Raw genomic sequence first — 22,654 nt, forward strand, 5'->3', positions numbered from 1 at the left:
ATCAAACAAAATAGCAGCTGCTCATCAAATTAATCAATCGGTATCGTTCTCATATTCATGGTTTACACTGAGTTTCTGCCTTTTAAAATATTGGTATAAATGGAAAAGCTTCACATGCCTATCAAATGCAATACATTTCTCACTTTAGCCTGTGTGTGGTTATAACTCTGGAACTGCTCCAAGAACAGGTATTCTAATTAAAGCACACTTGACATCTTTATCTGTTGTGATTTTGAATTTATTTCCAATAGCTAAAACATGCATCTTCACTTTATAAAGTTATTGTTGAAAACATTTCTTTCAAACATTATTCTACAGGACTAACGCAAATGTTTACATTTACTATTTTGGCTGTTGCCCTTTCCAATTTTCACCCCTTTCCTCCTACAGGCATTGACTCTTGTTGAGGAATGGCCCCACAGGCACTAGCAACCCTACAGCCCCTTGCCCAAATTCCTATTCTTCATGTACAAGGCCAGGTAGTAACTGCCAGCAGCTGTGGATGTCAGCCGTTATGGGAGACAAGTCCAATCCTGTTCATAGCCAACACCCATATTTGTGCATTTTCTATCCAGTCATTGAATAGCAATTGGGGTGGAAATCCTTGCTGATTTATACCCTTTTCAGCTTAAGGACACCAATGGCAAATATGGCACCCCAAATGCTGCTTTATAGATGAGCCAACACAATGCAGACAAGGAATCTATCTTTGAGCCTTCCAAGCTACATGGCTTAGGCTTACACTTCTGTGTCTTATTCCAGCAAGCCACTGGGGAAGCCACTCATTTTATCTACTTGCTCCCTTGTCACACTTTTTTCTGGTCAGGTAACTCAGACACTTGGGCAAGCCACATACAGCGTGTCCAGTCTAAATTTAAAAGTGGCATTCCCTTCTCCACATACCTGCCCAACGAAGAGATGAAGATACATCGTAGTCACAATACTGAAAGGAGAAAATGCAACAAGAAACAGGCATAAAATTACATGTGGTCAACTCACCTTCTGAGGAGAAGGAGAACTTTTGATGTAAAATGGATTGTTTGCCTGTTCTTGTTTTCTTACTTCTCGCCGCTAGGATGGAAACAAATTATATAAAATCACAAATTACATTTCATTTGAAACTTCACATCAGCTTAAAGGTTAGAAGACCTACGATTCCCCAGGCAACAAGTGGTTGATCACAGCAAAGTAGTCTGGAGGAAAAAAAAACTGCCTGCTTTCCCAGAAGGTCATTATAAAATAAATACATATTTATGTAACAAGGCATATATACACAAGAAAAGGAAACGCAGAAGAGGCAAAGTGTTTTGAGTATTAAGAACTTAATCTAATACATGTGCATAAGAATATCACCCAAAAGTATATAGTGAAGCACTTCAAGACACTAAACAAAAAAAGGGGAGGGGAACAAACACCAAGCAGTGTTAGAACAGTTAAGAATGATAAGGAGGACTTGTTTGAAGAGTGAGTTTTTAAAGAAACTTTTTATGGTGGGAGAAAAGATGCAGCCAGGCAGAGGGGTTTAGGAAGACAATTCCAGATGGTATGCTGTGATGGATAAAGATATGCAACCAACTGTGTAGCAAAGTAGGGGGTGATGCACAATAGGCTAGACTTGGAAGATGATGTGAACTTGGACGTAGGGTTGGGCAATGCGATGGTGGGAATTTTAAATGGGGATGAGGATTTTGAAGTCAATGCAGAGGGATGGAGAACCAGATAAAGGTTAGTGAGGACTGGGATGATAGGTGAGCTGGACTCAGCATGGAAGAAAATTGTGTGCAATATAGTTTGGGATCAGTTGGAATTTAAGTGGAGTGGAGCTCAGGAGGCTGGCAAGAAAAGCTTTGGAGAAGTCAAGCTTGGAGCAGAAACACTCAGATGAGAGTTTCAGCAGTAACATAGATCACAAAAGGGACAAAGACAGACAATGTAAGGTGCATTAAAAAAAAAAATTCAACCTAAAAATATAAATAAAATCACAAGTAAATAACTTGATAAGGTACAAAAGTAAACAGATGTACTCCAGTGACACTAAAATCTTATCCCCACTTCTGGCAGTTTACTTTATCGCACTGGTAGCACTATTTTCAGACTGATCACAGGTTTTTGAAAAAAATATATAATTCTGCATATGCTAGCACTGGATCTAAAACAGCAATTTAAGAAAAAAATACACATCTGGGGTTAAGGGCCTAACATTGAGGCAGGTCATCAATTACCTTTTCTGTCAAAGTGGGTTTCCAAAAGACAATTCACACTTATTATGTAGTACCTTCACCATAATAAAATCTCTCAAAGCAATTTACAGAGGTGAAAACAATCAGAATCAAGAATTGGTGGGAGAGGATTGGGGTGGTGACCAAAAGCAAGATCGAATAAGTAGGTTTTGACAGAGGGGAGAGCACAAGCGAGGTGGTGGGGTATGGTGCTTAGTGCTTTGCACCCGAAAGTGTAATGGAGTGATTAAAAAAGGCGACTACAGGAGAGGTCAGTGTTGGAACAGCAGAAGATTTGGAGACAAACATAGGGCTGAATGAGGTTGCAGAGATCGGAAGAGGGAAGGCTTTGGAGGGATTTGTAGGCGAGAAGGATTTAGAAACATAGAAGATAGGAGTAGGCCATTCGGCCCTTCGAGCCTGCTCCGCCATTCAATGCGATCATGGCTGATCATCCAAATTCAGTACCAAATTTAGAAATTGGTTCCCTATCTGCCTATGGCAATGAAGTTTGAAGAGCGGAAGGAAATGTGACTTAGTGCAGGACTTTTGTACAAGTTGTAATTTGAGAAAGGGCAAAACTCAGGAGACTGACGGGGAGAGCATTAGAATAATCCAGACTGGAGGTAATGCATGCGGAGGCTGGGGCAGAGGTGGAAATAGGCAATCTTGGTGGTGGCAAGGATTTGGGGATTGGAACTCAGTTCAAGGTCAAACAAGACACCAAGATTAAACACCATGGGGATTGGTCTGAAGGAATGCCCAGAGAAAATTAACAAATCAGGTGGCAAGGTGTGTTGTTTTAAGTAAGAGCTGAACAAGATGGCTTTGGGCTTGTCAGTGCAAAGTTGAAAGAAATCCTTGCTTATTTTGGACTTAAACATAGAAGATAGCAGCAGCAGTAAGCCATTCGGCCCCTCGAGCCCACTCCGCCATTTAATGAGATCATGGCTGATCATCCAAATTCAGTACCCTGCCCCTGCTTTCTCCCCATATCCCTTTAGCCTCAAGAAACATATCCAACTCCTTCTTGAATATATTTAATGAATTGGCCTCAACTGCCCTGTGGCACAGAATTCCACAGGTTCACCACTCTCTGGGTAAAGAAATTCCTCCTCATCTCAATCCTAAACGGCTTACCCCTTATCCTTAGACTGCGACCCCTGGCTCTGGACTCCCCCGCCATCGGGAACATCCTTCCTGCATCTGGTCTGTCTAGTCCTGTTAGAATTTTATAAGTTTCAATGAGATCCCCCCTCATTCTTCTAAACTCTAGCGAATATAAGCCTAATCGACCCACTCTCTCCTCATACGTCATTCCTGCCATCCCATGTATCAGTCTGGTGAATCTTCGCTGCACTCTCTCCATGGCAAGAACATCCTTCCTCAGATAAGGCGGCCAAAACTGCACACAATACTCAAGGTGTGGTCTCACCAAGGCCCTGTACAACTGCAGCAAGACATCCTTGCTCCTGTACTCTAATCCTCTCGCTAAGGCCAACATGCCATTTGCCTTCTTAACCGCCTGCTGCACCTGCATGCTTACCTTCAGCGACTGGTGCACAAGGACACCCAGGTCTCGTTGCACTTCCCCTTTTCCCAATCTATTGCCGTTCAGATAATAATCTGTCTTCCTGTTTTTGCCACCGAAGTGGATAACCTCGCATTTATCCACACTATACTGCATTTGCTATGTATCTGCCCAAATCGTACTGGAGTTTCTCTGCATCCTCCTCACAGCACACACGCCCACTCAGCTTTGTGTCATCTGTAAACTTGGAGATATTACATCTAGTTCCCTTGTCTAGATCATTTATATATAGTGAATTGCTGGGGTCCTAGCACCGATCCCTGCGGTACCCCACTAGTCACTGCCTGCCACTCGGAAAAACACCTGTTTATTCCAACTCTTGGCTTCCTGTCTGTCAACCAGTTCTCTATCCAAGACAGTACCTTACCCCCCAGTTCCATGTGCTTTAACTTTGCTAATCTCTTATGCGGTACCTTATCGAAAGTCTTCTGAAAGTCCAAATACACCACATCCACTGGTTCTCCCTTATCTATTCTACCAGTTACATCCTCAAAAAATTCCAGTAGATTAGTCAATAGACTTGATATGGCTAGGCAGTTCCACATACATTGGTGGTTGAGGAGTCCACAGCAGTAGCAGAGAAGTAAAGCCAAGTGTTGTCAGCACACACATGACAGTTGCCCCATGCCTCCAAATGATATTTCCATGGGTAAGATATAGATAAGAAAAGGAGTGAAGTGCCATAGAAGTAGACCATAAAGTAGAGATGGTGGGGAGGATTGAATGATCGATTTGAAAGATCGGAGATTTACCACTGATGCTTAGTGACACAAAGAATGTCATTGGTGTCCTTGACCAGGGCAGTCTCACTGTTGTGGGTAGGGCGGACTTCAGATTGATGGGAATAAAGTTTACTGAACGGGCTGGCAACGATGCATTCCAAGATTTGCGAAGGAGGAGAGATTGGGATAAGGTATAGCTGGACAGGGCAGAGGGATAAGGGTTGATGTTTTCTTTTTAGAAGAATGTGAAGACAGAAGTTAGACAAGAGCATAAGAAAAGGAGCAGGAAATTCGGCCCTTCGAGCCTGCTCGCCATTTAATAATTTCATGGCTGATCTTTTACCTCAACTCCACCTTCCTACACTACCCCCAATCTCCCTCGATTCCTCTAGTATCCAAAACTCGGTCTTGAATATCCTCAATGGCTGAGCATCCACAGCCCTCTGAGGTAGAGAATTCCAAAGATTAAAAACCCTTTAAGAAATTTCTCCTCATTTCAGTCCTAAATGGCCGACCCCTTATGCTGAGACTGTGACCCCTAGTTCTAAACTCCCCAGCGAGAGGAAACATCCTCCCAGCATCAACCCTGTCAAGCCCCTTAAGAATTTTATATGTTTCAATGAGATCACCTCTCATTCTTCTAAACTCTAGGGAACATAGACTTAGTCTACTCACTCATCATAGGACAATCCCCTCACCCAGGAATTGGTCTGGTGAACCCTCTAAGGCAGGTTTCTCCTTCCTTAGGCAAGATCATCAAAACTGTACACAGTACTCCAGGTGTGGTCTCGCCAAGGCCCTATATAAATATAGTAAGACTTCTTGACTCTTATACTCCGATCCCTTTGTAATAAAGGCCAACAAACCATTTGCTTTCCTAATTGCTTGCTGTACCTGTATGTTAACAATGTGACTCGTGTACAAGGACACCCAGGTCCCGCTGAATACCAACATTTCCCAGTCTCACCATTTAAAAAATATTCTACTTTTCTACCAAAGTGGTTAACTTCTCACTTCACATTATATTCCATCTGCCATGTTCTTACCCAATCACTTAATGTCTATATCCCTTTGCAGCCTCCTCACAGCTTACTTTCCCACCTAATTTTGTATAGTCAGCAAACTTGGATGTATTACACTCGCATCCCCTCAAAGTCATTGATATAGATTATAAAATAGCTGAGGCCCAAGCACTGATCCATGCGGTATCCCACTAGTTACAGCCTGCCAATCCAATAATGACCCATTTATTCCCACCCTCTGTTTTCTGTCCATTAACCAATCCTCAATCCATGCTGATATATTACCCCCAATCCCATGAGCCCTAATTTGGTGCAGTAACTTGTGTGGCATCTTATCGAATATTTCTGGAAAAACAAATACATCCCCTAGTTCCCCCTTATCTACCCTGCTAGTTACAACCTCAAAAAACTCTTAGATTTGTCAAACACAATTTCACTCAAATCCATGTTGACCCTGCCCAATCATATGATTTCCTAAGTGCCCTGTTACCACATCCCTAATAATAGATTCTAGCATTTTCTCTATTAATGATGTCAGGCTAACTGGTCTATAGTTCCCCGTTTTCTCTCTCCCTCCTTTCTTGAATAGCTGGGTTACGTTTGCAACCTTCCAATACACGGGGACCGTTCTAGAATCTAAGGCATTCTGGAAGATCAAAACCAATGCATCCACTATGTCTGTAGCTACCTCTTAAAACCCTAGGATGTAGGCCATCAGGTTCAGGGGATTTGTCGACTTAGTCCAGTACTATTTCTTCACTAATACTAATCTTCCTCATTCTCGCTGGACCCTTGGTTACCCATTATTTCCAGAATGTTGTGTGCCTTCTAATGAAGACAGATACAAAGTATTTGTTTAATGTCTCTGCCATTTCCTTATTCCCCATTGTAATTTCTCCTGTCTCTGCCTCTAAAGGACGATGTTTACTTTCGCTAATCTTTTTCCACTTTACACATCTATAGAAGCTTTTACAATCTGTTTTTATGTCTTTTGCTAGTTTACTCTCATTCTCTTTTCTTTTTCTTTAAGAAATGTATTGGTCATGCTTTGCTGAATTCTATAATCCTCAGGCTTATAATATTTCCATAAAGAGTAGTAAGCCTCTTCCTTTAATCTAATACTATCTTTATAACTTCTCATTAGCCAAGGTTGGACTACTAATCCCATGGGGTTTTTATTCTTATGGGGAATGTATATTTGTTGCGAATTATGAATTAACTTTAAATGTTTACCATTGCTTATCTACAGTCATATGTTTTAATCTAGTTTCCCAATCTACCATAGCCAACTCAGCCCTCATAGCTACATAGTTTGCTTTGTTCAGATGCTAGACCCTAGTTTCAGACTTAACTAAGTCACACTCAAACTCAACCTCAACATTAAATTCTTTCATATTATGATCACTCTTCCCCAGAGGCTCCTTTGCTCCAAGGTTATTAACCCTGTCTCATTGCACAATACTAGATCTAAAATAGTCTGTTCCCTAATTGGTTCGTCATGCTGATCTAGAAAACTATCTTGAATACATTCCATGAACTCATCTTCCACACTATTACTGCAAATTTGGTTTTACCAGTCTATATGAAGATTCAAGTCCCCTATAATTACTGTATTACCCTTGTTACATGCACCTCTAATTTCCTGATTTATACTCTGCCCAACACTACAACTACTGTTAGGGAGCCTATAAACAACTCCGAGTGTTTTCTGCCCCTTGCGGTTTCTTACCCTAGCAAGCTCATCTTCATCCATTTCCGGTTGTCTATGTCTGACAGTTCTTTGTTCCTCCTCATGGAATATTGTTTTCTTAGTGCTTTCATCATCTGAAGAGCTTTCTGAAGGTGCATCATTGATCCAGGCATCAAGATCCAACCTGGAGAGAGAGAGGCCAAATAAAACACATTTTCAAGTACATATATAAACTCCATGTGGACACAATTGGCATCTTAAGAGGCTCCTCCAACCTGGAAGACCACTGCATACGCATGTATATACTACCACAATGACATGGCAAGTTTTGAAGGAGCTAGAGCATCTACTATCTTCCATGGCATTCTGTAGTTTCTCTCTAGGATTTGGGACTCCATAATTTTCCTCGAGTACAAATATCTCCTTCGGACCTTTTTTTGTCAAAAATTGATCAAGGTGCTAATATTGTCTCCACTAAGAGGAAGGAGGCTTTGGCTTCCTAGAAGCAACTGGAGGAGCAGATTTCGCAATTTGAATCTGCTCACAAGGCTCATCAGATTTAAGATCCTGCATGCCCTGTCGGAGGTACAATAGGAAACAGACTCAATTTTGATTTCTCATGTAGGAAGTACCTGAGTGTCTTATTCAAATTCATAGCAATTCTATACTGGGAGAATGGAAGTAAACAAAGATATCTTCTGGCTACACCTTCAGGGAACAAAAAAAGTGGCAATACTCCTGTGGTGAATTCAGGGAATGGTTGATTTAGTCATCCTAAGATTAACAATGAATCTAACCAGTTTTATTCTAAATTCTCCAAGTCAGAATCCAGGGATGCTCACGAGGTCAATTTGCAGTAACCAGCATCATCTTTGGCTGGTGATTTTGGAGTATGAGGAGGAGGAGGATTTGGCTGCACCTGTGCCATCAGAGGAGTTTCTCCAAGCCATAGACTCTTTTCAGATTAACTGGGGCCCTGGACCTGATGGCTTCCTAATTGAAGTTTACAAAAAAAAAAAAAAAAAAAAAAAACTGGCCCCAGAATTAGTTCTTCTCTTACAAGTTTTTCCAAAACTACTCTCCAAACTCAATTCCTGATACTCCCAGAGATACATGGATCTCAATTTAAGGGCAAGAATGCCGCTGAATGTGCTTTCCACAAATTCATCTGTCTTGTATCTCAAAGGCACTAACCAAATTCTAGTGAACCTTCTGCACATTGACCATTTCCAATCAGCATCCTTACTGTGACTCTGGAACTGATCACACTATATTCTCTTTCCCAATACAAATTCATTGATTAGTATTAAAAAGCACCTCTGCTGGCAAACTGTTCCACAATCTTATCACCCTTTCACTAAAACAAAAATGTAGCCTAAATTTCCTATTTTCTTTTGATATCTAACCATCTATCTTAGAATCCTGTGCCAAAAGAAAAATTTACCGAGATCCATAACCCACATAAAGCTTGAAGACCTCAATAAAACTTTCCTCATCCTACTTTTCCCGGAGTCTCAGAAGTTTGCACTTATTTCTCTCTGCCTACTAACCTAGCCTATCTAGATGTGTGAATTATCACACATTGGTTAGCATCTGTCACATTAGGGATTTTCATTTATTTGGCCAAGAAAGGCTTTTTGATTTAAGTTATATATTTTGAATATGAACGTCAGATTTAGAATTCTAGGGGTTAACTCCCAAAGGGTCATCATCCTTTTCTTTCTGTTGACTGAGGAAAGCAGGCCAGAGCAACAGGAAATAGTTATGTCCTAGAAGTTAATGGGCCAGCCATAGAAAGTGCTTGTCAACAGTCTGAACAATTGGTGGATCATTATCACATTCTGACACCCAGTGGCCATTCACACATGAATGTGTTGGGAGAGAATTAATGCACAGAGCACCAAGTTCACTGCTCTGGGAAGAAGGGGCAGATAAACTGGTTTAATTGTCAGCCCTGTTTGGCCAATCCCCAGACAGGAGTGTGTTGAGGTCAAAAATCAAACCAGGGACCTTGGAGAGAAAACTGAAGTTAGAATTGTTGGAAAGACAGAGGGGTCAAGGCTGGTCTTGAGGGAGGTGACGATGGCAGTTTTTAAATGGAGAAGAAAATATGTTTATGCAAAAGTAACCATCTACATCATTGAGCACTGGGGAAAGATAGTTAAGTGCTGCCAGTTCACACGACTGCAAGAAAAAATGAAGGGGTCTAAATGTAGTGGCCATTGTGTACAGAAGACTTACCCCACTCTACCTACGACTAAAGTTTCTCCCCTCGTTTCCTGAAGGTGCCGGGGTACAGTTCTGCAGACACTGGCTGTCTCCAGTACTTTGACCAAAGTGATAATTTTTCATGTGTGAACCTAGATGGGGAGGGGGAGTGTCAGCTGCTATTCAATTATGGGGGCATCAAAGCCAAGATCAGTCTGATGTCACTTGATGCCCATATGTGCACTCTCTCCAATAGGGCTCACTAAACTGTTGTCAGAAGCAGGAATTTTGGCTGATCTCCCAGAGGTCAGTTAACTCAGTGAAGACTCAGAATTGAACTTAGGAATTTGCTAATCTGTTTGGTTTAGTATTTAACTGGCCTTTGTCCATTTGGTCTGGAGAGGAGCTACAACATTTAACAATGCAAGGCTGTAACTCAATGTTAACAATGCACAGTACTTGTAAACTTGATCAGTAGGGCACCAAGGCAATAGGATGAACCAGGAAGTGGTAAAAGTTCATTCTTTTCTTACTTAACAAGTAATGCAGCAAAATTTGTTTTCCAATTATAATTCAGTTTGGTTTGGACAGCCATTTACTTAAATCACAGAAAATATCACAACTATAAAAAGGTCAGTTCTTTAAATTGGTACAGGTACTGTTAAATGCTCTTGAAATGCTGAAAATAGAGGTCTCACCCATCTGGCAATGGAACTTTCTTCTGTGCTTTAGGAGCGACAGGGTTAAGTTCTCCAGCAAACAAAGCCATCACTTCTTCTGCTACAGGGACATCCTTAGCTTGAAGCTTTTGTATATATTTTATCAGCTGAAGAATACAGGAAGCCTGGAAAATAAAAGTCAATGGTGACATTTATTGAAGGATATTTGTAGAACATTCACACCGTAAGATTCATATTCATATTATCAAAATATATATATATATATATATATATATAAGATCTGAACCACTGGCTGTGGGGAATTCACAAGCGAAATGATTTTAGTGTTGGTCGTCAATTAACAACAGTAAGGTATCAGAGCAGACTTCTGCTCATGAAGCACAAAAATGAGTGTGTCTAAAATGAACATAGCTCAAAAGTACTAAATTTTCAGGTCAAAGACATGAGCTATCATAACTAGCTTCACGACCCTGCTTGAATTCCTAGCAGGAACAAAAATGACTTTCCTGCAATTCAGGGGAACTGCACCTTAAACTGTTGATTGTGGGCATTGCTGAACCTATCCACTGCATTGCTGTCAGGAACAGGCAGGGCCAATTTCCTGATTTTTTAAATTTTGTGTTCAGCAACATTGTCTTGAAGCATAAAGCTCCAAATATGGGCAATGGTTACCACCATATACTTAGGACACAAGTTTCATTGATCACAATCAGAGGGAGGGATGGGACAAGGCCAAAGAGGTATTTAAACACATGGATGAGGGACTCAAATCTATCCATAGTGGTGCAGGTAAAAAGGTTAACCTTGGCAACGACAGAAATAATTGTGGGGGGCGGTGAAAAGAATGGGATTTTGTGCAGGAGAGGACGCGGTGTAATGGATATATTCCAGACTTCCTGCATTCTGCAGCTGATAAAATATATTCAGAAGCTTCAAGCTATGGATGCCACTGTAGCAGAAAAAGTGATGGTTGTTTTCTAAAGAACTTAACCATTTAGTTCTCAAAGCTAAAGCTGCACTTATGCTTTCTAGTTAGAATAATGAAGAATAAAATTTTAGCCGTGCAAAACACAGATTTTGTACTGTTGGCAGAAAGTTTGATGAAAGAATAGAAATAGAATTTTTGGACGATCGACTACATGAACCCACGGGGCGAAGTATGAAAGCTTCTTCAAAAGGTCAACTACCCCACTGATTCACCGCAAGATTGTCAACCAAGGTTATGTTAAAGATGGAGTGAATAGGGGGAACTAATGAATCTAAACAAAATATACTGCAACTAACAGTATGATTCTGAAGATACCAAAATATCCCAAAGTAATACAGGTCAGAACATTTGCTGTACATTTCTCATTAACACAGATCAGTGATCACAATATTCCTCATTAAGATGTCAACATATCAGAAAACAACTTCAAACATCATCTGGAGCCCAAGATTGTACAATACATAACGCCAATAAATAGTAAACACTATCGATATTACACTCGACTATAGGTGAATCTGCGTTCTCTCATATATTTAAAACTTAATGGAGTCAGAAAGTCTGAGGTTCAGTGTCCAGTCAACCAAAGGAACGATAGGGATGCTACATAACACCTCAGTGCCTCTGGATTAAGGAAGAACATTTTTTTCCAGGGTTCCAACTAACTAGCAACCTTCGCTGGAGGTACGTGTGGATGTCGGAGGAGGAGGAATGGAGTGCTTGGCTATAATGCCAGTAGTGACCGAGTAGTCGCTCAACAATCATGGTTAAGAATCATGCATGAGTAACAGGAGTTCAAGCAATATACAGGAAACTTTGTGCTATCCGGCACCCATGGGAGTGAGCTACTGCCGTTTTTAAAAAAATTTTTTTTTATAAAAGCTCCGGATAGACCAGCGTCAATGTTATCAGATAGGAGCTTTTCATCGCAGTATCTGACCACAAACACTGTTGCTCAGCAACAGCTTGTAAACACTTGGCCCGTGGCTTGGAAGCGTCTCTGAAGCTGTTGCTAAGATACAGGGGCTTTCTAGAGCCTGCCGTGTCTGACCACAAACACTGTTGCTCAGCAACAGCTTGTAAACACTCAGCCCAATGGCTTGGAAGCATCTCTGAAGCTGTTGCTAAGCGACAAAAACACTTTCCAGAGCCTGCCTGTGAAAAGCAGAAAAAAAACCTAACCAAAACGGCTGCTGATTTCTGCCGTTAGATCAAAGTTGCCAGACATTCAACTTCCGGATAGCACAAAGTTTCCTGTACTAGATGACTAGTTCCCATGAGTCCAACAATAGATCAATGTTTTCAAAGGAGATGGGAAAATTTGTCAAGAAAAAAAGAGAACATTTATTCAATGGATTTTGTAGGGGTGGAGGCAGCAAAGAGAGCAGACAACCCAAAGGCAAGTTAATATAACACTCAAAGCAGATTTACATCTGCAAGGAATGAATACAGGAAACTTTGGATTATCTGGAGGTTAACTGTCCGGAATGCTCGAGCCACTGGCAAAAATCAGGAGCTGTTTAGTTAGGTTTTTTTTCTTTTTGTTGCTTTTTTCTCAACAGTCAAGCTCTGCAAGGTCTCGCTGAAGCTGTTGCTAAGCTACAGAGACGCTACAGAGATGCTTGCAAGGTAGGGCCGACTGTTTAGAAGCTGTTGCTAAGCAACAGGGTTTGTTGCCAGATACGGAGCTCAAAATCTCCGTATGTTTCAACATCAGCGCTGGTTTGTCCGGCAGTTTTGAGGGAACGGCAACAGCTCGGTCCCGTCGGTGCCGGATAGCACAAAGTTTCCTGTATATCAATAACACTACAACAATGGTACAGCGGGATTATTACATACTCTGCGGTGAAAGTAAAGGCTGCTCACATACCCGCTCCTGCACTTCAAGGTCTGCATTCTGAACAAATTGGGGTAGCTTGTCAATCAACACTTGTGTTATTTCCCGAGCAGCTTCCTTGTTGCCCGCTTGCTCGTTCTGTTGCAATACTGATGCGTACAGCTTTGCAGCGTTCTGCACATAAACTGCCTGGATATGCCCTGGCAGTGTTGTGACTTTGGACTTCAGCATAGCTTCCAATGTTTGATTAGGCTCTTGAAGATGTCTGAAAAACACACAAGTAAGAACTGTAAGTACACTGAATTTCTGAAATTGGTTGTTAATTGGTTGGTAAGTTTCAGACAGAGTAGGGGTAAAGGGAATGTTCTCTGGCAGAGATCAAAAGATTTTTGTTAGGCAAAGGCATCAAGGGATATGGAACAAAGGCAAGTAAATACTTGAAGTACAGATCAGCCAAGATCTGACTGAGTGGCAGAACAGGCTCTAGGGGCTGGATGGCCTACTCCTATTCCAATGTTTCTGTGAAATAGTTCGAATGCAATTTTTCAGTTGATCAATGTCTCTAACAAAAATCGACCAAATTTCAGTTTTATAAAACCTTGCACAATTTTAATTAAATGAGTCTGTGCAGTTCCTGGGGTTACAGGACAAAACTGGCCCAAATTCAGCAATGCCATTCAGACAGGCCTAAGGATGGCTGATGTGGGAAATGGTAAAATATCAGACTGGTGCAGTGGATGGGAGGGGGCGGGGGCTCTTTTGAGGTTGGAGCTGAAGAACATTGTTAGGGCACAGCATAAAGAAACTGCATCTGGTTGGTGCACCTGGCCTGGGAATGCAGGATATGGATATGAGGGCCTGAAATGCAAGTACAGGAAACTCTTGTTTAAACGGCACCTAAATATTCAGAATTCTCCATTAACCAGCAAAATTCATACTCCGAAAACACCACCTCAATAACCGGCAATATTGCCAAGTCCGAGTCTCCCGCAGCGCCCGAGTTAGTCAGTGGGGTGGGGGGGGGGGGGGGGTAGTTCTCCAAACTGCCACTACTCGGCTTCTTGGCGCTGTCGGAAGACCTCAATAACAGGAGTCTGACTCTCCCGCGCTGCCGGGAGTCTCTTCCAATCCGCCATTTTTCTGTTTACTGTATGAGTTTTGTTTTACTGTTAAGTAATTAATTAAAGAGTTATGGATTACCCTCAACTGGCAGTACTGTACTTAATCAAGCATCTTCCACCATCCATTTAACACAACATTCTGTAGGCGAGTACCCAATTACTATATACTGCACATTTCTTGATTTTTTAAATTTTTGTTTGTTACAAATAGCCTCGGTAGTTAACGCTCTCCATCATCCGGAATTTTTAAATCAACCAGCACCATCCCAGTCCCGTATACCAAAGAGTTTCCTGTATTCCATTTGCCAGTACTAAAATCCTTCATCTTGAGCACAGAAATAAATGCAACCACTACAAAGCAATCTTAAAAAAAAAAAAAAGAAAATTTAAGTGCTATTTTAGGCAGTACGTACTCTGAGAATTCACCACAGATCCACGCAGCAGCATACAGAACTTCACAGATACCATTTCTTTGCATATTGCCAGCAAGCAGATGGGCGTTATCCAACAGCATAGCCATCTGTGACACGGCGAATGCTCGGATAGCTTTCACTCGGATAGCTACATCAAGCATTTGTGCTGCAATTAGGTGGCCATGTCGCGTTCCTTCCAGTCGAGTCAGTTCCACCAGGATGCTAATATACCTGTGTTTTAAAATATGAAGCACATCAACATTCTAAGAAATTTGTTTTGGGAGCAAAACAACATGGCTAACAATTTAAACAACATTTGCAAAGCCTTAGGACAATTTTTAAACAATAGCATAAAACTTGAAAAGGATATTCTAGATTGAGATAGTTAATGTTAAAAATGTATTATGGTGACTACTGAAAACTCACCATTCGAAATTGGTGATGTACTGATAGTTGGACTGGCTGCAAATGTCAATGATTTTTGTGAGGAGTTCATCTCTGTACGTTGTGCCTTCTGCTTTATCTACGTGAATCATTAACTTCTTAACTATTTCCATCAAGTTCTTCTTTGAAACCTACCAACATGAGTTAATAAGAAAATCTTAAGTGCAAATAAATTATAAACCATCAAGTGCCACAGTTTTTAAATCACAATATACAGTATATAGAGCCAGTTGTGAACATCCAAAATTATACCAAAATAGAATATTTTTAAATGAAAACTGAATTACATTTTTATTTCTAGTCCAGAGCTGTTCAAATCCAAAGTCTGATTTTTGCTTCTTACTCCTCTGCTGGCGAAATCTGCTTCCCCACCCCAAACTAGCTATTACAAAATGTAAATTTGTAGATTGGAAAGAAAGAACAGATTACGAAGAAGATGGGCTTGACCTGTTACCAGTAAAAATATGAAAATCAATTTAGCACATTCAAGATTATTAATAACGGAGAAACCAGAAAGTAGGATAAAGTTTTGCATCAGCCAGCATGTTGGCTTTTCTAGAATTAGACAATACAACTGCTAATTTTCAATGGTTTGTCTATAGCTTTAACTGATTATAGATGGTAGCCCTGACATTAAGGACAGTTATATTTATAGTTTGATTAATGACTTCAGTCAGCGGGGTATCCAGTCATACTGTCCATAATTGAAATTAATAATTTATTTTATGTATACATCATGACTCGAAAGCGCCACCGTTGAAAAAATTGACATCAATCAAAAATAGAATCGTACTTGTACATTTATACAGCTTAGAATAAAGTTGAAGAAATAAAATGTTGGTTTTAAGAGATGTATCTGCAATATTTACAGAAAAATACAAAGGTTTTCAAGTGCATGCCAACTAAACTTTTACTGGATTAAATATGAAGAGCAGCTATGGTATTACACAATTGGAAAACAAGAAATGACAATTTAGCTCATAATGGCGACCATTTCCAACAAATTAATTAATTAAGTTTGAGAGAGTCCATGGCAGTGTGGGTTGCAACCAACCGAGTGAAGTGCATAAGTGCACAATATCCCTGTGAAGAACAACTCTGAAATCTCATTCTAACCCTCAAATATATTTCAGCAAAAATACTAGGATGCCGACCTAACATTACCCTAACTGGCTGCATGTGACAGCTGGTATTTACATGAACCCTACAGGACTGGAACTAAAGCAGTGTTCCACAACAAATCTATACCCAGGCTGCCTTTAATCAGCAGCGCTTAAGCACGAAGCCCTGTATTAAAAAGATGGCTGAAGTGCACCATAAAATGTGTAGATATTTCCCAAAGTAACATGTAGGATTCTAGGAAAATTCAGTGGAACACATTCTAACTACCTTGCCACAACAGTAAAAGTACCAATTTTCTCTGCTTTGCTCGTCTCTTGAAAGTGCAAATTTATGCTGGGGTACAGTTCTACAGGTGCTTGCAGCCTTCTGATTTATCATGCGTGAGCTACACAGTGAACATGGATGGACTACTGGACTATGATTGATTAATTAAACTCAAAATCTGAGACAATGCACCAGTCTTAAAATCAACAAACTTATTACTTAGAAAGCCGAACAGATTAACAGAAGTGCCTGGTTAGCACTGTTCACTGAAATTTTCATTTGTTTCATTAAAAACTTGACAGAAATACATCAAGTCACAAAAAGACGATATTAAATTACCATTCCATACAGAAGATCTAAAGCTCGGAGTCTTATAGATTCATCCTTGTCATCCAAACACTGTAAAATAAGATCCTTGTGGGATTGTACAGACTTAGGATGAGTCTTCAAAATTTTCGACATGGCCAGCAAACCCAGGTACTTCACTGCAAGACAGTTCAGAATCCTTGACAACTGGTCAGAATAATTACAATATAAACAAATACTGTAGGAAAATTATTTAAATATTACCTATAATGGCAAGAAGTTTTTTTTTTTTTTTATAAAGTTAGGTACTTAAGTGCTGAATCCTGGAAGCTCTCTCTAAACAGCATTAGGTTCCTGTTAAGGGACCAAATCTCAGAGCCAAGCCTTGAGCACAATTTCAAATTCATCATCTGCGATGGGTAACATCTGACAATTCATGCCTGGGCCAGTAGGTAGGAGCACTTTGATGGAAAATCATCTCATCACCAGAGAAAAGGCCAGCATGTGTCTACACCAAAGTAACATGAATGTTGGCCAACCATGGCTTGGCATGGATGACAGTGAAGCCCATGGGCTGAAGTGCACAGTTTCAGCAGCTTTTTCATCTCAGAAAATGAAAGAGTGACAAGGATTCAAAAAAAAAAAGGGGGGGGGGGGGGGGATGTGGTAAACCACTGTTAGTATTGTTGTTCACCACTGTTGTTAGTACTGTTGTTCACTCTTGCATATTGTTGTACTTGTCTGTGCATGCCTCAGCTGACTCCACCCCTGGCTCCACCCTCATGGCTGGGTATAAAGGTCGCTGCTCGGCAGCCTTCGGCCCTTTTGGATACCAGGCAACCACAAGAGGCATGCTCTGTTCTTCGGTAATAAAAGCCTGTTTATTACTTTCTCAATCTCCAGTCTTTTGTAGCAATTGATAGTGCATCAATTTTATTACCAAAATTAAATGTTGGCTGCGGATGCTGATCAACCGATGGCGCCAGGGGATATTTAAAGATTCAAAAAAAAAGGGGGGGGGGGGTTATTTAAAAATCCAAACAAAGAAATAAAATATAACTGCACAACTACCTACTTACAGTTTTGGTCAGAATCTTCAATGAGAATTCGCAATTTCTGCACACAAAGCTGAATAGAAAAAAAAAGTATGTCAAGTTTGCAGCACTAAGACGCATACCAACAATGACCTGTAACTGTCAAGCAGAAAGATGCAGCAAAAACACATCCTACAATATTTGCTTGTTACAAGGCATTGCGATCAACTGAACATCGACAGGGTAGATGCTGAGAGGTTGTTTCCCCTGGCTGGAGTGTCTCAAACTAGGGGGGCATAGTCTCAGGATAAGTGGTTGGCCATTTAAGTCTGAGATGAGGAGGAATTTCTTCACGCAGAGGGTTGCGAATCTTTGGAATTCTCTACCCCAAAGGGCTGTGAACGCTCAGTCATTGAGTATATTCAAGGCCGAGAGAGAGAGAGAGATTTTTGGACTTGAGGAAATCAAGGGATATGGCGATCGGGTAGAAAAGTGGACTTAAGGATGAAGATCTGTCATGATCTTATTAAATGGCAGAGCAGGCTCGAAGGGCCGTATGGCCTACTCTTAATTCTTATGTTCTTACATCAATTATTACTTTCTATAAATTAGAGGAATTTAAATAAAACTACAGTATGCCCTTAAGACATTGCAAAGAACTTAAACATCTAAATGTTAACTCGTATCCTTTCGATATAAAAAAAAATCACTGAAAGGGCAGTGAAACTAATTTATTGAATTCAGTCTAAAACTCAAACTCTATCTTAAATGCACCAAGTCAAATGGTACCCGAGAAAACGAGCCTCGAATGAAAAATTGTATTGTTGAGAGAAATTATTGGTTTAAGAATTACAAACAAATACCTACACAAAACAATGCATTTTGACACAGGATGTTATGAGAAAAGTTGTTACCTGGATGCTGGCACTGTGATTCGGCATTCCAGAAGATAAAGAGATGAGGACTGCAGAAGAAATAAAATATTAGCCCTAATCGGGAAAGCATTTTTCCGACAAAAACAATGAATTCAATAGCCCATAAAGTTTATAATGCTTTAAGTTGAAGGAGAAATATTGGGCCAAGACACCTGCTTCAAATAGTGTAAATTATTTGTACATGTACTGATTAGACAATTGAGAATATACCATTAAAATGAAAGATGGGACTGTCTCAATTCGGAAGTGCACAAATATGAATTATGAACAGTAGGGGTCCCAAAAGCATTAAGAAACTTAGAATTTTACACCACAAGTTCAGTTGGGCTCGTGCAGGCTCAATGGCAGAACTATCCAGTAACTAATTCCACTACCTTTTCCCCACACCCCTTCTAATTCTTCTCTTTCCAAATATATATCCACTTCCCCCTTGAAACCTAGAACAGATTATGCTTGCATCACATCGTGTCCTAACAGAATGGGTGGTAACATTTTTCCTAACCTCTACTTTTGTTCTTATGCTAATTATCTTGAATTTATGCCCTCCAGTTACAGACTCACCGATTAGGGGAAAACAGTTTTTCCTCTCTCTCTTTAGCAGAACACCATCAGTTTGCCTCTTAATCATCTGTTTTAATGAAGAGTCCCAGTTTCACGCCTTGGCTTCGATACCCTTTCTAAAGCGCCCAAAATTGGACACAATTTTAACTGTGGCCTAACCAATGATCTATGTTTGCCATTGCTTCTTTACTTTTGCATAATTTATAAACCAGAGGATCCCATATGGTGGCGGCGGTAGGCGGCCTTGGTGATGGAGAGGATACGGGGTTAGCAGCTCAGTTGGGGTCAAACAGGAAGCGAGGTTGCATACAATCTGGCTCAACCGGAGGCAGGAGAGGGATGGAATCGCTGGCAAGAGTTTGAAGTTTGTGGCCGAAACGTGGCTTTGGTCTCCCTGGTATTTAACTGGAGAAAACTGTGGCTGATCCAGGACAAGCAGCGTCACAACAGAGGCAACGGTGGGGTCGAGAGAGGTGAAGGAAAGGTAGACCTGGGTGTCATCACCATACATGTGGAAGATGACCCAATATCTTCAGATGAGGTTACCAGTATGTAGATGAGGATGCGGAGGGGCGCCAAAGTTAGAACCTTGGGGAGTCCTGAGGTGCAGGGGTAGGAAGAGAAGCCATTGCTGGAGATGCTCTGGCTACAATTTGAAAGCTAATAGTGGAATCGAGGGCATGTACACTGAGCTGGACAACGGAAGACAGACATTAGAGGAGGATGGCATTATTGACCGTGTGTAGGGCTCCAGAAAGGTCGAGTGGATGAGGATGGGTAATGCGCCACGGTCAGTCACAAAGGATGTCATTTGTGAATTTGATTAGCGCGCCTTCAGTGCTGTAGCAGTGGCTGAAAGCTGATTGCCTATGTATAAATCTGTCCACAGACTTGGGAAGCGACAAAATGTTCAAGGACTTGAGACGAAAGAGAGGTTGTAGATGGGCGGCAGTTTGCAAGGACAGAGGGTTCAGGGTGGGGTTTTCCAAGGGGAGGTGGTGGTAATGGTGGTTTTGTAAAGGAGGGGGACAGCACCCGAGGAGATGGAATCATTTACAATGTTAGCTAGCAAAAGGGCCAGGGAGAGAAGTCAGGTAGTCAGCAGTTTAAAGGGAATGGGGTCAAGAGAGGCAGGTTTCATGGGCAAGGTGAGCTTGGAGGTGGTACAAAGGAAGACAGGAGTGAAACTAGAGACAGACGTAGATTCAAGGCTAGGGCAGGGAGTCCCTTGGAGGAGGTTTGACTTGGTAGGCAAGGGGAAGGTAGAGATGCAGCAGAGGCAGCTAAACAGATGGTCTCTATCTTAATGCATGTTAAGTCCATGAGCTCATCACATTTGTTGGAGTCTATGGTGGAGGGGTCAGAGGAGAAGGGTAAAATGGGATGGTTGGTAGAGGAGAAAAACACAATTTTTACATGCTTAGGATGTCCAAAAAGTGCAATCACTTATGTAGGCAAACTTGGCAGCCAATTTGCAAGCAGCAAGATCCCACGAACAGCAATGAGATGAATGAACAGAATCTGTTTCAGTGGTGTTGGTTGAGGAATAATTGCTGGCCAGGAGAACTCCCCTGCTCTTCTTCAAATAGTGCCATGGGATCTTCCAAGTCCGCCTCAATAGGCAGACAGGACCTTGGTTTAACCCCTTATCCAAAAGACAGAGGCCTAGAAATTGGCTTGAGGCGCCCAAGCGGCGCAAAGTTCGCCTGGGCGCTGGAATTTGCGCCGCAAATTCAGTTGAAGTGCCCCAGAGGGAAACGGGGCGCGGCTCGAGGCGCTCCGCGTCCCTCTTAGGGCGCTGAAAGTGAGTTACGCTGCGGCACGGCACGCTGCGGTACTGCAGGCCTTCCTCCCACTGTTAAGGGGGGGGGGGGGCCTGCAACAGCGCGAGCCCCGATCGCGAGTGCCGGCAAAAGAGCCTGGCACCAAGGAGAAGTGCCGGGCTCTCGGGAAACAGCCGGCAATGCCGCAGAGGGGGGGGGGGGGGGGGGGGGGGGGGAGACGGCCAGGAGGCCGGGGACGGAGGTGCTGGCAGGCGGTCGCCGAAAAAGCAGCCGCCCCGCACCTCCACCTTAACTTGCGCCTCTGCCGGCGCAGGTAGCGAACAGCGCTACAGCGGCGTTTGCTACCAAATATTGATCGGGGCACGGCGCACACCGATGACGTCATCGGTGGCGGCGCAGCGCAAAAGGCTAATGCCACCATTCGCGCCTGCTGAATATTGCAGGTGGCGCTACTCACCCAATTTCTCCCCCAGCATCTCTAACAAGGTACCTCAGCACTGCAGTGGAGAAGTGTGCTTAAGTCCTGCAGTGGGACCTCAACCCCTGACCTCCCTCAAAGGCAAGAACGCCAACAAGTGAACCAAGCTAGCACCAAGTTCCGCAAAATTTCTTCCCACTTCTGCTAAAATACTGCGCAGCTGGTAACCATTTACATTAAATCTACATTCATCTGTTTAAGATAAGCCACAATAAAGTTAGCTGAAGGGACTTTCACAAAATTAAAGCAAACTGGAACAGTGATCTTTCCGAAATAATGATTATACACATTTTGGAACCTGTTACACTATGACATATTTGTCTTGTGTCTTAAATTTGGCTCTTATCTAATTTTCTTCATATGTATTTTTCAGTTCTTAGTTCAGTTCTGCCCAAGATTTAATGCTTTCTTCATAAACATTATGTTTTATTTCTCGTTGTTTTCCAGTATACATTTGCTTTCTTAACTTAGAAGTCGACTCACTCCATGATTCAGTGTTTGACAGTTCTAACAATGTTGCAGCATCTCTTACATACATTATTAAACTTGAAAAAAACATCTTGTACAATAGGATTTTGCAAAGTTTATGTACGACAACTAAATATACACGTAAGCATTTGATTTCCTAACATACCACCATTAAAACTGCTCATTTAACAACTGTTTTGCACTGCAAAGCAAAAATACTCCAGATCACCAGAGGATGTCTTACCAGCTATTACGGTGTTCACACATTCATACAAAAGGGACATGGCTGAGGTGCTGCAAAGAAAAGAAAGTATTTTCTTCACTTCTTAATACATGAATGATTTGAGATCAGTTTGGATTTCATACAAGTAGGATCAATGCATTTTTGCAGAATTGTTGTATTTATAATACAACAGGTGTCAAACTTTTTTCTTCATGGGTCACTCAACTTCTCACGATATAGCCTGGAGGCATACATACAAGACCGCCCTGTTTGAGATGGTGCAGGTTTCTTATTCTTTTGATGATTGGTCAGGTTTCTCCCCCTTCCTTGCAAGTTCAAGCTGGCACTATTCCCCCTCTCCAATGTCATGCTGGCCCAGCTGCAAATGTCACGTTACCACTTTTGCCATCCACCCTTCCAATTTCATGCCGAAAGTTCCTCACTCCTCCTGCCGCAGTTTCAGATAGGCCTGGATGGGACTCCTCCTCCATTTTCTTCCTGGCACTGTTCACTCCTCGGCACAGCATCAAGCCATCACCCAAGTGCT

The 22,654-nt window shown here is 41.7% G+C and overlaps 1 protein-coding gene across 5 annotated transcripts in view; it reads right to left on the minus strand.

The window, feature by feature from the left end:
* Window positions 1-22,654, minus strand: part of ap3d1 (adaptor related protein complex 3 subunit delta 1) — an 87,708-nt gene that overhangs the window by 25,732 nt on the left and 39,322 nt on the right. For all 5 annotated transcript variants that reach the window (XM_086004657.1, XM_086004658.1, XM_086004659.1 and 2 more), the window contains exons 9-18: window positions 22,129-22,178; window positions 18,573-18,622; window positions 17,704-17,752; window positions 16,658-16,803; window positions 14,915-15,063; window positions 14,489-14,719; window positions 12,988-13,219; window positions 10,151-10,296; window positions 7,284-7,428; window positions 1,000-1,071 (exon numbers count right to left, since the gene is read on the minus strand). In XM_086004657.1, the coding sequence (XP_085860783.1) occupies window positions 1,000-1,071; window positions 7,284-7,428; window positions 10,151-10,296; window positions 12,988-13,219; window positions 14,489-14,719; window positions 14,915-15,063; window positions 16,658-16,803; window positions 17,704-17,752; window positions 18,573-18,622; window positions 22,129-22,178 (1,270 nt within the window). The remainder of the gene's footprint in view (window positions 1-999; window positions 1,072-7,283; window positions 7,429-10,150; window positions 10,297-12,987; window positions 13,220-14,488; window positions 14,720-14,914; window positions 15,064-16,657; window positions 16,804-17,703; window positions 17,753-18,572; window positions 18,623-22,128; window positions 22,179-22,654) is intronic.

Source organism: Somniosus microcephalus, chromosome 13, assembly GCF_052327205.1.
Source record: "Somniosus microcephalus isolate GS21.2 chromosome 13, FLI_Smic_1.0, whole genome shotgun sequence".
Classification (NCBI taxonomy): Eukaryota; Metazoa; Chordata; class Chondrichthyes; order Squaliformes; family Somniosidae; genus Somniosus; species Somniosus microcephalus.